The following is a 13,746-nucleotide window of genomic DNA, read 5'->3' on the forward strand; positions in this document are numbered from 1 at the left end:
CTGGGGCTTGTCAGGAGCATCTTCCACGATCCCTGGAGGCCAGGACTATGGAAGGCTATATACAAGGAGGTCTGGTCATGCAGCGATGAGAGACAGTTAGGAGCATCCTGATGAAGATGGGTGCCTGTACACACCCCTACTCACGCACACTGATCTAACACACAGCGCCTGGCAGAGAAATTGGCCCAGGCCAGTTGTCATGTGTTACCATCTTTATTGACAAAAGCTGGGGTCAGAAACAGCAAAGGATTTCCCTAAGGGGCCTCCCAGCCACCCTTGTGGAACAGGCTCACTTGCCCTAGGAATCAGGAAAGCAGGGCATGCTGGAATGCCAGGGGCCCTCTTCCGTCAGACCCCCAGATCCTCCTGAGGGGAACCCCAGACTGAGGACTGGGCCTCCAGCCTCCAACCGCCACACAAGCTCGATTTTGTAAACTTCCTTCCCCCTGAGAGGCCCTCACTCTACCCCACGCCCTGCCTCCCTGATCCTTGGTCTCTGACCCCCAACTCCCCCTTTCTCATGTCCTGCTGTGTCCTCACCCGCAAGAGCTGGAGACAGAGAGGCCACTTGTTGAAGGAGAAGGAGGTGAAGGCCATGCCTGGCAGGGGGCTGCTTCCACTTTGTAATCTGCTATGCCCTACCCCCACCCATTGTAGTGAGCCTGGCAGTGCCCCCAAATGACTCATTTTCTTCCCAAATCCCAGGAGGCAGGCAAGCTGGGACAACCACTTCCATTTTATGTTGGGGAAACTGAAGCCCAGAGAGGTCAAGGCTAGACAGGATCCAGAGGTGAGCTAAAGATCTAGGTCCCCCAACGTGTGGTTCACACGCGTTCCCTGAGGACACCCTACCCTCTGTGGGGCCGCGGGTTGAGGGATTTAGCCAGAGGTACCACCGTCCCCAAGACCAGTCTTGCTGGGGCTCTAAGGGGTCGCCGCTGGGAGGGAGTCCAGGCCCAGCCTTGCACAGTGGCCTCTCCCTATGGTCTCCCTCCAGACTCCTCTAGTCTTGTCTTCCTTGGGCCTTCCCGACCTGTCGCCCTAGGGAATACAGAAGCCTGCTGGGGCCACACCACTCCTCCTAACCTCTCCAGGGAGCCAGGCCCTGCTTCCCAGCTCTGCCCCCAGGCTTCCATCAACACCCAGCCCTTCTTACCAGCACTGAGGGCCCCCAACGGGCCTGGCCCCATACCTTTCAGAGCATTTGCTGTTCCACCCTGATGGCATCTTTTCCTTGAGGCTGATCAGATCAGGTCAGGCACCAGCGATCCAGTTTCATGGATGCTGCAACTGAGCTCTGCCCAGAGGGGCCAAGGTCGGCTCCAAGGTCATGGGACAGATCTGGTCTCCACCTCCTTCTTGTCCTCCTTCTTCTCCCTTCTCTCCCTTCGCCATCATCTGCCTTATCCTCTCAGCCCTGTTTAGACACTCTGCCTTTCCATGCCAGCCTGCTTGGGCCAGGTCCCTGCCTTCGTAACTGGGAGGGAGGGACAGGGAGGATTTTCCTATGAGGAGGATCCTGCAGCCCTCAAAGACCCAGAGACCCTCTCAAGCCACAGGACACAGAGCGAGCTGCTTTGAGAATTGGTCAGCTGCCCCCAACAGGGCTTGAGCTAGGCTTTGGGTGGCCTAAGTTTGAGCAAGTTGAGGTCCCTCTTTGAGAAATGGGATACAAATTTACAAGTACAAAATTCAACTCAGGGCCCCAGAGGGGCCCACGCAGTCAGGAACCTTGAAGCTGGGCTTAATTAGCTTCCTGGAAGATCTACTTCTTCTACTCCTGTCCAGGAACGCAGGAGTCCTGGCACTGACCATCTGGACCAAGAGGGCCTGGGGGTTGCTGGGTTGGTCAGCGGGTAAGGCCAGAGGCCCAGAGAGGAGAAGAGCCGGCCCACAGCCTTGCAGCAAGAGGAGGAGGGCAGATGTGGGGCCTGAGCAGCCCCTCCTTCCTGCCAGGAAATACTTTCTCCTATTCGGGGCTGCAGTGAATCTCCCCATGAACCTGGGGCCCCAATCCCTCCTTTGTGAACTTGACTCTGAGCCCAGGAAATCCAGGCCTTGGTTTATCCCTCTGAGGGCCAAGATTCAGGCTGCTGCACCAGGATGCTCTGTCTCCGAAGGGGAAGGCCAGTCTGCACTTACCCCTTTAACCTGGCCCTACTCAGAAAGATCAGCCCAGCAGGGGTGCCCCTCCAGACTTCTCATCTGATAAAGCTCGTCCAGGAGGATATCGCCCATCCCTGAGTCACAGAGAACATGTGGCCCAGAGAGGGAAAGTGACCTATCTGAGGTCACACAGCAAGTCTCGGCAGCAATGGGATCAGAGCCCAGGCCTCCAAACATCCCATCACGGGCCCCTGGCACCTTGGGCAGCATGCCCTAGCGCACCCACATTTGCCCTGTCCTCGGGCTACCCTGGCCCTCCTCAGTCCCCTACAGATAGCTGATGTGCAGTGTGCCCGACTTTTCCCCAGCTGAGGGCTCCTGGGGGAGGAATTGATGCTCCTTGCTGGCGGTGCCGCTGGGTGGCTGCTCCTGCCCACTGGAACCAGGCTGTGTGATCTGGCTGACCCGGCCATTCATCTCCTTCTCCCCCTGCTTCCCTGCCCCCTCCTTCCTATCACCACTCCCATCCTCTTCCTCATGGTCCTCCTCCTCAGTCTTCTCTGGAGGCCCCACAGGAGGTTCCTGGTTGCGCACACGGCGGGAAGGCCGCAGCAGGACCCTGCGGAAGCCCTGCTTGAAGCGGTAGGAGAGGAAGCCGTAAAGGATGGGGTTGGCGCAGCTGTTAGCATAGGGCAGTGCCACCACCAGGAAGTAGAGGCCAAAGAAGGCGGGCTCCTCGGGCAGTGGGCACACCACGTTGATGATATTGAGCACATAGAAGGGCATCCAGCAGAGGACGAAGAGCGCCACCACGGCCACCACCATGCGTGTGACCCTGCGTTCCGAGTGCCGCCGCCGCTGGCACGAAGGTGCCCGCACCCGCCGCCCAGCTGAGCGCACCTTGACCACAATGAGCAGGTAGCAGAGGCAGATGACCAGCAGTGGCCCAAAGAAGCCCAGTGCGGCTGTGTAGATGATGAAGCCAGCCCTCCAGGCTGCTGCTGGCTCGGGCCACTGCATGTGGCAGGTGCTCATGCCACGGGGCACACCAGAGAAGACCACCACGGGTAGCACCACCACGGCCGAAGCCACCCAGACAGCCGCACTGACCGTGCGGGCCACAGGCGCCGTGCGCCAGCGGGCTGAGCGGGTAGGATGCACCACCGCCAGGTAGCGGTCCACGCTCATGACGGTGAGGCAGAAGATGCTGGTGAACTGGTTGATGCCGTCCACTGCCATGACCAGGCGGCACATGAGGGAGCCAAAGGGCCAGTAGGACAGGGCATTCTGAGCAGCCAGGAAAGGCAGCCCCAGCATGAAGAGCTCGTCAGCCAGCGCCAGGTTGAGGATGTAGATGCTGGTGACGGACGGGCTGGCCGTCTGGCGCAGGACCACGTAGATGACCAGTGAGTTACCCAGCAGGCCCACCACGCACACCACCAAGTAGACCAATGGGATCAGAATGCCGCTGACAGCCAGCCCTGCTGCGCTCGGCACTGCAGATGCGTTTCCAAGGACGGCATCCAGGGACCAGGCCGAGGAGGTGTTCCCAGGGTCCGAGGTCGTGGGTACCAGAGAAGGAGAGCCAGGGGTGTCCATGGCCAAGGGAGGGTGGTCAGCAGTCAGCTACTGGCCTGGAGGAGGGAGGACACAGCTTGGTCATGGCAAGGAATGGCGTTCTCTCCACAGCCCCTCCCCCATCACACTGAACTTGGAGACTTATTGGGCACCTGGCCAGAGTTTGACCTGTCACAGCGCATCCACTCTGCACAGAACAGTAAGGGTGGCCTGCAAGTTATCCCCACTTCTCAGATGAGGAAGCTGAGTCTCAGAGAGGTGAAGTGGCCGCCCTGTACCACATAGCAGGGCTATGGCGTGAGACTCGGGCTTGCCTGGCTCCAAAGGGCAGGAACCAGCCCTGGCCGGTGCCGCACTGTGTCCCTTCGCCTGTGCACAGGAAGAGGGCTCCACAAATGTCCAGTAAACGGCTGAGTGGAGCATCCAATCAGCTGACGACAACATGAGCCCTTTCTTCTACAGCAGCACTTTTTAAACGTTTTGGACACCATTGCATTTTACTTTGCAACCCGGTGAGGTCACATTGCTTCATAAAATGATCCTTGCCTTTCTACATATGATTGCCCAGCTGGCATAGCCCCAAGTGGATCACCCACTGTTATAGACCGAATGTGTCCTCCCCTACTCCAAACTGATACGTTAAAATCCTAACCCCCAGTGTGATGGTATTAGGAGGTGGGACCTTTGGGGGTGATTAGGTCATGAGAGTGGAGACTTCATGAATGGGATTCGTGCCCTTCTAAGGGGGACCCCAGAGAGCTCCCTTGTCCCTTCCACCAAGCAAGGAAACAGCAAGGAAACAGGCATTCATGAACCAGAAAGCAGGCTCCCACCAGACACTGAATCTGCTGACACTTCAACCTTCGACTTTCCAGCCTCCACAACAGTCAGGAATAAATTTCTGTTGTTTATAAGCCATCCAATCTGTGGTAGTCTGTTACAGCAACTGAAACAGACTGACATGCTCCAACAGGTCACCCCCCTACAGGTCTCAGCTCTCACATTTGAAAACTCTGCTGCATATCACAGGTCCTTAACCTTGAACCCAGTCCCTATATGAGCATCAGAGGATCCACAAACCCCCCAAACTCACGTGCAAGTTAATGTGTCCTTGTTTTTTTCATGTGTGTTCATCACATTCCTCAGATTCTGCATGGAGTTTAGAACCACTGGCTCAGAGGTGTGCCCTCCCCTGGGAATCAAAGCCCTTGAGGGCCTGCTCTCAGGCCCGGCCGTCCCACAGCGTCCCCACAAAGGCCCTGCCCAGGATGACTGGCTGTGAACCTGGGGGGTGGGCGGCTGGGACCCCTTCTGCCCCAGAGGACGACTGGTGAAATTCACAACACGCAGGAGGTAAGTACAAGAACAACCACATCCCCCCGCGCTGGTGGGGCAGCTCCTCCCAGGAGAGGACCCTTCAAGTGGATCTTGAAAGTAAGAGCATGCCCAGCAGCTCGATGGGAACCCGAGCCCTCATTCCCTTGAGGGCATCTTCTTACCACACTTCCCGTGTGTGATGAGGAGCTGGGACTCCTCCTGGCTCCCCTGCTGGACTTGACTCTCCTCAAGTGTGGAGATGCCAGGATTCAGTTCTGGCCCTTTTCCTCATCCCTTTCACGCAAGCACAAGCTCTGCATCCGTGTTTGAGGCATTGAGGGAATCAGAGGAACCTGGGTGGACAAATCTGGTTGCAAAGGGAGGATGGATTGCTGACTGTGGAAATTCATGCCCTGCTACGAGAGGTTCCCTACCTCAGGATTTGCTAGCCTCCCTCAGCAGAACCTCAGGAAACCCAGTTAGAGGCCGAGGCTAAAAGATGGAGCCTCCTCTGGGGCCTAGACCTCCTCCCCTCTTTCCAGTGACCCCCTCGTCACCAGTCTCCTGCAGGCTGGCTGCCCTGACTCTTCCTACAGAGACTCCAAAGGAAAAAGAAGGCTCTCAGAGGCTCCTTTCTCCAACATCCTCCTGCCCCAACACTGGATCTGAAGTGCCTCCAGTGGGACCTGTGGTCCACATTGCCCTGTTTGGACATCACTTTTCAGATGTGAACCTCCTGGAAAGGGGAGGTGCCCCAACTCAGAGGAAACGCTTCTAGTAAGTGAGCGTGCCTGGTTGATCCTGCGCAATGACCTGGGGCTTCCAGGGGCTTCAAGAGCCAGGAGAGGCAACGCCAAGAGTGGCAAAGAACCCCTTGGCCCTGGCTCCTCCTGATGGTTCCGCAGGCTGGCCAGGCTCAGAGCATCCCCTCCGGGCTCTTCCATGCCTGATGAGAGCCCTCAACCCACCCTCACCCCAGGCACTAAGGGAGGAGCAGTCGACAGTGCACTCATAGGATCCCAACAGTGCTGCCAGCCCCTTGTCACTGAGCCCTGACTGTCAGGTTCCAGGCTAAGGAGTGATGTGCACCGTCCTACAGGGTTTCATGAGGCACTAGTGTTGTCCCCACAATACAGACAAAGAACAGAGTTGAGGCCATGCACTCTGGTCACACAGCTAGGAGGGGGCAAAGCTGCGAGGATTCTTAAGACCATCCCCCACCCCTCCACTTCACAGGTGGGTGGATTGAGGCCAGTCCTGAAGAAGGCACTCATCTAAGTGTCATAGCTGGTCAGGGCCCCCAGCTGGCATCCACCCCTCCCACCAGTCTATTCAGAGCTCTCCTCACTGCTTCTCAGACTCTTGAACTATTAAGATCATGGACCCAAATCCCTAGACACTTAGAGACCTAAAAATAGAATTTTAGAATCTTAGAACTGAGTTGTAGAGTCATAGATTTTTAGACTCTGTGTCTTTGAATTGGAAAAGGTCAGAATTCCAGCATGCTGGAATCAGCCTTCTTTAGACCTGGAATTGTGAACCTGGGACCTTACAGTCCAGACCTCCTCAGCCAGGGAGCCCTACGTCACCCATCCATCTGATTCGCCTCCCTGTGTGCAGATCCCCTTTATAGCATCCTCGCCAGGCGGCCAATCACAACCCAGGGCTGGAGGAGGGAGGGGAGCACCAGGCTCCCCGGAGAGGAGCAGTGAGCCAGGCAAACCTAATTTCCAGGCTGCAGGGACAGATGCCCCCCGGCAAAGCCTGAGGGTAAGCTCTGAGCACAGCCCCTCCAGCCCAGGCACACACGTGTGTACCCACTCACACGAACACGTGCTAACACTCATGGCCATGGGAACGCAGTGTACCAGCCAGGCCCTGCCTTTGTTCAGAAGAATGAAATAGCCCCTCCAGAGCCCCTGGCCCCCCTGGAAGACTCCCTTCCTGCACCCTTATCTGGGCTCATCTTCCCCATCAAAGTTTAACGGGTCGGAGTGCCAGAAGCGAGGAAATTACAGCTTTCCGTGGGCGTAGGTCAGACCCGCAATTTAGATGCCGTCTTTTCTTTAAGGAGCCGGAACACTGTGCATGATTTAGTTCATCCTTTGGGGAGGAGGGCCTTTTTCTCCCTGTCTGGTTTATCTTTGGCACAAGCTTGCCTGGAAGCCGGGGGCGGACTCTTCAGAGGACTGTTCCAGAGGGAACAGAGGTCCAGAGAGGGTGAATGGCTGTCTTGAGCCCCACAGCAATTCAGGACGGCCCCTCAGGGATGCGAGACACCCCAGTCATTCTCCGTTTGTCTGTCTCCCACCCTTTCCCCTCTAGAGTGTCGGTTCTTGGGTGCAGGACCCTGAGTTATTTATTTCTGTAACCCCAGCGCCTAACACGGCACCCAGGACATCTGCAAATGGGAGCAGACCAAGAAGTTCAGCGAGAAGAAGCCCCAGCCAGGTGGGAGGGCGCTCCTGGGCAGAGGCCTCGGACTCACATCCATGAGATCCTCACCAAGCCCAAGAGGGAGGCTTTTTAGAGAGGAGCAATTTGAGGCTCAGAGAGGCTCAGTAAATTATACAAGGTCACTCAGCTGATGAGTAGGAGGTCAGAATTCGAACCCAGTCCTGTCCATTCTTAAACTATCAGTACCTCCTGGCCCTGTGGGCTTCCCTGAGGGCCTCAGACTAAAAGAAAATGACGACTGGAACAGCCCCTGATCTCCCTGGCTGACTGTGCATTCTGCTCCTTGTTGCTCCCCTGGGCCGGCCCCCAGGGCCGAGGCCCAGATTGTGCTGATCAGTGCCAGCTGCCTCACTCCCACCTCAGACCGGTTGACCCCCAGAAACACAGCCCGCAAGCCCACAAATCCTAGGCTGGGGGCTGGGGCTCTGCCACAGAGCAATGATGCCAAACTGCTGTGTGACCTCGGGCAACTCACTTCACATCTCTAGACCTGAGTTTCTTCTTATGAAAATGAAGACAAGCATACCCGCCTCCCAGGGTTGCTGTAAAGATTAAAGGGGAGCATGCTGAGCACAGCCCAACACAGAGAGGGGCTCAGGAAAGCTGGCACTTGAACCAAGGAGGCCACATGCCATGCCATGAGCATCTGGTTTCGTCCCGCTCCGACATTCTGCTGTTACGTGACTTCTAGATTCTAGAATCCTGGCATGAGATTCCGAGATTAATGTCCACTCCCCAAGCCCCCGCCATCCACCAAGAGGTCACAGGAAGCCCTTCTTCCTCCCTGGGACCACCCACCCTCTCCCAGCCCCCAGCTCCAGCCTCCCAAGTTTATCCTGGGCAGAGGGTGGGCTCCAGCACCCCACCCTCTGGGACCCCATCAGGGCCCCAGCCTCCTTACCTGCCCACAGGCTGAGGGCTCCCCTCCTTGCTGCCAAGCTGGTTATCATTCTGCTGCCCCCTCTCCCTGTCCAGTCCCCAGGCCCCACTGAGCACCGCTTAGCCGGGGTCCCCACACAGTGCCCACTTCTACACTGCTTGAGGAACTGGGCCCCCTCCTAGGCCTGCGGCAGCCACGTCTGCCCACAAAGCCGCTCCCATCTGGTCTCCAGCCCTGACTTCCCACCGGCGCCTGGTGCATCACCCCCCCATCTCCAGGACACGTCCTTGGGTGGGAGGGTAGGGGCAGAGATGAGGGGGTCTGCAGGCAGGAGCCTGGGGTGGGGGTGGAGGGAGAAGCTTCCTAAGGGAAAGAAGAGAAATGGGGAAGAGGGGACTCTAAGAAACCAATAGAAATAGAGGGAAAAGCGGGGTCGGTTGAAGGTGGAGAGAGAGGAAGAGCCAGAGAAAGGAAGAGCCAGAGAGAGAAGACGGTGAGTGGGTGGAAAGCCAGAATGAGGGGGAGTGATGAGAAATGCCTGCCTGACAGGAGAAGAGAAAGAGGAGGAAAGAGTGAGAGAAGGGGCAAGAGAGAGGAATGCAGAGGGAGATGCAGGGAAAGAGCACAGGGAAGAAAGGAGAAGGAGGGGGTGGCAGGGAGAGTGACAGAGAGGGATTGTGCCACAGATGGTGACATGGAGAGCCAGGGAAGGAGGGAGCAGGAGTGGGGGTGCGGGAAGGGCTGAGAGGAGGGGCCAGGAGGAGGGGCCGGAGCGCAGGTGCGGCGGGGGGGCGGGGGGGGGCGGTGCGGGGAGGGGCGGCAGGTTAGGGGAGGAGGCTGGAAGGGGGGCAGACCCTGTTACCGGGGAGATTTCAGCCACCCACGCTGGCCTTGGCTTCCGCAGGGGCTTGGAAATGAGAGTGTGGTGTTCAGGGTTGCTGGGGGCTGAGAGCCAGTGGCCAGACGCCTCCCAGGCCACCGTGGGCACACATCCCCCAGAGCAACAGCTGGGTCCCAAGGCCAGTGCTGCGAGGAGGGCTGGGAGCATCGGACGAGCACTGGGCAGGGAGTCCGCAGTTCCGCAGTCTAGGTTCCTCGCCCAGGGGCTGGATGTCAGCCACAGAGGAAAGCCAGGCGGGGGTTATCAGTCTAGATGGGTCTGGAGAGCCCCCGGAAGGGTGAAGACTAGAACAGGGAAAAGAACTATTTCAGACTTCGGGGGCCAAGAGGCAAAATCAAAGCTATTATACAGGAGGAAACAAATTTCCAATATTTATAAATTGACCAAATTTCAAACCTAATACTAATAATTGAGGACTTTTTTGGTAATCTGATCTACTACTGAGAAGAGTAGAATTCTTTTTTTTTTTTTGAATGGGGTAACATTTTGCTTAATTGGAGTTCAAAGTTAGTATTTCCTTTCATCAAATCAGTTGCAAATAGTCTTCTGTAAAAAAAACAGCCTTAGCTGGCAGACTGTCCAAAACCAGGCAGTGCGGTAGACTGGCCAGGTTGGTAGACCCCTGGTTTAAAATCCCTTGCCTGGGGCCTGAGCACAGGCCTGGCTGCCCCTGGACGCCGTGCCCTAGCTTGTGCTGACCAGCTAGCTGTGTGACTGTGGGTAAGTTGTCTCCTCTCGGAGCCTCAGTTACCCCATCTGGATCTTTGGGAGGTCGACTAGATCACTCCTAAGTTCTTTCAATATGAGCATTATAAGCGCCTAAGAGTCAATTAGTAATGGCAGCCTTTTTATGAAGCCTTCTCCCCCGGAGCCGGCTGCTTCAAGGACATCACTGTGCCTCATGGCCACCACACCACCTATGATCAGCAGAGTTAGTGTATCCGGTTTTCAGATGGGAAAGCTGGGGCTCAGAGAGGGCAAGCAGTTTACTCAGATCACACAGCTAGTGAGTGGAGAGGTGGGACGGCTTTGTGCCAAAGGTGTGCTCTGAAGCACCTTGCCCACAGAAAGGCAAAGGAGGTAACAATCAGAGAACAGAGGGAAAAAAGAAATGAGTCTTTGTTGAGCACCTACTGTGTGCCAGGCACCATCCAAGCCCCTTTCTGTACTGAGCCATTTTTTAGGACCAGAGCTGGACCTACTGTGTCAGTAGGTCCCCAGGGCTGCCATGTGGTAGGCCCTCAGAGAGCAGGGAATCCAGCTTTTCCGGAGGGGGTGCTCTGGCTGCTGCAGCACACAGTAGGACTAGGGAGGGACACACCACTTCCACCTGGAGCCCCCCTCCCTGCCTCCCCACTTCCCCGTCCATCTCTCTGGCAAGGCCCTGCCTCCAGGCGTCAGGGTTCTGTCTGCACAAGTTTGCGAGGAGTAATTGGGCTCTGAGGCAGCTCCTGGGAGTGAGGGGGCTATCAGGGGCACTGTCCCTCTCCGGCCCAACCCTCCAGGGCTTCTCAGCAGCTCAGAGTAAAGTCCCCCCCCGAAGCATTCCCAGGGGTTTCACACCTTCCCAGCCTCACCACCTGCTCATGTCTCCTCCTCTGCTCATTTTCTTCACCTGTCTGTGTTCCAGGCACACCCAGCCTCACTCATTCATTCATTTGTTTCATCTATCATTCATTCATCAGCCGGATGACCTCAGAAGGCCTCTCTGAGGAGGTCAGAGAGACGGAGCAAATATCTGGGAAGATCGGGAAGGGCCGTGCTGGGCACTGAGGTGATGACCAGCGTGCATCTGAGGGACGAGGAGGAGACCAGGAGAGAGGAGGGAGGTGGGGAGACCACCGAGGCCATGGAGGGCCTTGTTGTCTTAGGCTCAGAGTGTTGGGAGCCCCTCCGGGTGCAAGCAGAGGAGTTTCGTGACCTGATTTGTTTTTCAAAGGCTCACCAGTCAGGAACTGGTGAGAAAGTGTTGCTTCTCCTCAGGACCTTTGCACAGTCTGTGTCCCCTGCCTGGGACACTCTTCTCACCCCATTCCATCCCCATCCGTGAGGAGTCCTCCTTCAGAGAGCCTCCTGCTGGAAAATTCCCCTGCCCTGGACTAGTTAGGCCTCTCCCCTGGACCTCCAGGATACCCACCCCCCCAGCCCCGAGCCCCACACGGCCTCTAATCCAGGCTCAGCAAGACTCAGCCGTGTCCTCTGCTAGGCTGTGGGCTCCGGAACAGCAGACTCTGTGTGGGTCTCCCCTCCGTGTCCCCAGGCCTGGCACCAGCACGGCACCGCACATTTAATGAGGAGAAGAGGGTGGATGGATGGTCAGCTGCCAGGTGGCAAAGGAGGGGAGGCTGTGATCTGCTGAATGTCATCTGGAGGCTGGAGAGATGGTGATGGGTCCTGGGCATCAGGCTGGGGGAGGTGTGATCTGAGTCAGACACCAGCCCCCGCCCCAGGGACCTGGCCCAGCAGAAGTGACCCTGGGGCCCCTGATCAGCCCTCCTCCTGGGGATGGCGGGGCAGAAAGAGGAAAGGCAGCTTCATACCTGTGAACTCTGGGGTGCTGTGTCGCTGGGTGTCTGGGAGCTGTGGGGTGGTCCCGCCCTGCCTGGCGTTGAGGTCCTGGAGTGAGAGCCTCTACTCTCAGGCCTGGACCTGGCCCCTCAGTCTGTAACCTCTGCCTAGTGTCCTGGAGGGGCTGCTGGGCCCACCTCCCCAACTCAGAACAATGCTATGTCTCCCCCATCACACCTTGGCCTCCTCAAGACTAGGGCTGTGTCTCTACACTCAGATTGGAGGGCTTCCCCAGATCAACAACTGTGCCTCTGCCATCAGACTGGTGGCTTTCCAGGAGCTGCAGCTCAGCCTCCTCCCATCCCGAGAGCCAGGGCCAAACTTCCTCCCACCTCTCCCGGCCCCAACAATGCCTAGGCTGGAGGGCAGGGTTGGGGGCTCAGCTAGTGAGGCTGAGGTCTTTCTTCTCAAATAAGATGAGAAGAGCCAAAAAGCCTTCCATGCCCAGCCTCTGGGGCTCCGTCACTGGAGCCCCTGTTAAGGACGTCCTCTGGTTCATCAGCCCCTGCTGGCACCTGCTGGGGTTGAATCTCAGCTTTGCCATTTACTGGCTGTGTGATCTTAGATATGTGACTTAACCTCTCTGAGCCTCCATCCCTCATCCTCAACACCTACTGCATAGGATTGCTGGGAATTAGAATTAGTTAACCCCTTTTCCCAGCAGCAGTTCCCAGGGACACCTCCTGCATTCGACGGAGGTGGGTTAGCAGACTGGAAAGGTGAGTCTGAGCCCCAGTTCTGCTTCAGTCAAGCAGCACGACTTTGTGAAACTCCTCTGCAGACTTTCTTCTTCAGTATAATGTGCCCCCATTCCCACCCAGCCCCCAAGTTTCATGTGAAGGTCAAACGAAGGAAACTCCTGTCAGCTGGTCCCCGCCTCTCTCTGCATTAAGCCTCATTGCTGTTACTTCAAAATCTTCTTTCTAACCTGTCCACTGCTCTCCATCCCTGGAGCCTCCTTTCTGGGCCAAACCACCATCACCTCTTGTTGGTCCTCCTGCTTCTGCCCTCACCCCCTCCTCAGCAAGTAGGAAGAGTCTGTTAAGAATAAGTCACACCAGTTGCTTCCTCCTTGAGACCATCCTAGGGCCACCCGTTGCTGTAGAATGAAATCCACAATCCCTCCCATGGCTGGGTACCCATGTAAGCTGCCTTTGCCTGCTTCTCTTTACACTCACCCTTCATCTCTTTCTAATTGCCTTGGCCTTCAGGCTGAACTTCACACATGCCCCAGGCCCTTTGCACAGGCTGTCCCTTGGCCCTCTCTTCATCCTTCAATAGTTTTAGGCATCAGTTGCTCAGGGAAGCCTTCTCTGAAGCCTTTTCATTCTCTGCCACTCCCTCCTCTGGGCTTCCTTTCTATCTGTAATGAAATTATTTTTGATTTGCTTTTCTCAAAGTACTCTTTGCAAATAAGCTTTAAAAACCAATAGTGCTAAAAAGACTTAGAAGAGCAAAAAAACAGGAGTCCTCCCAAGGCCCTGGCCCACCCCGTGTCCCAGAGGCATATTCACCCTCTTAGCTACTTCTCCTTGTATTTATCTCCATTTTGCTAAATCGGGTTTGTTTCTCTGTCTCTCATATCCTCAATTTTACCCATCATCTACTGACTTCCTGTTATGGTAGATGAGGATTTTAGATTTCTTACACACTCTGGTCCCTTTTCCTCTTCCTCTCAAAATAACAAATTTTCTGTTAAATGCATATTCAATGTTTCCATTATTAATGCAATGTAGATATTATCTCCTGCTCAGCCAGGGGTTAATAATTGCCTCATTTCTTCATTTGCTTAGATTTTTAAAAAAATACCTTCGTTTTCTTGGACTACTTCCATACACACCTACGGCTTCATAAAAACTTCACAGTGGCATTTCCGGGGGCTAACCTCAGGGATAATTTTTTCTTGGAGACTTCTAAACTCCTCCTGTCTGTCCCCGCA

General features: G+C 56.1%; 1 protein-coding gene across 1 annotated transcript; it reads right to left on the reverse strand.

The window, feature by feature from the left end:
- Window positions 1-208: 208 nt before the first annotated feature.
- On the reverse strand, window positions 209-8,459 carry SSTR3 (somatostatin receptor 3). Its single transcript, XM_032493836.1, has 2 exons — window positions 8,360-8,459; window positions 209-3,740 (listed from the first exon to the last, which is right to left on the reverse strand). Exon 2 carries the CDS (start codon window positions 3,703-3,705, stop codon window positions 2,434-2,436), a length of 1,272 nt encoding a protein of 423 aa, XP_032349727.1. The 5' UTR covers window positions 3,706-3,740; window positions 8,360-8,459; the 3' UTR covers window positions 209-2,433.
- Between the last annotated feature and the right edge of the window lie 5,287 nt (window positions 8,460-13,746).

The sequence above is a fragment of the Camelus ferus genome, chromosome 12, assembly GCF_009834535.1.
Source record: "Camelus ferus isolate YT-003-E chromosome 12, BCGSAC_Cfer_1.0, whole genome shotgun sequence".
Classification (NCBI taxonomy): domain Eukaryota; kingdom Metazoa; phylum Chordata; class Mammalia; order Artiodactyla; family Camelidae; genus Camelus; species Camelus ferus.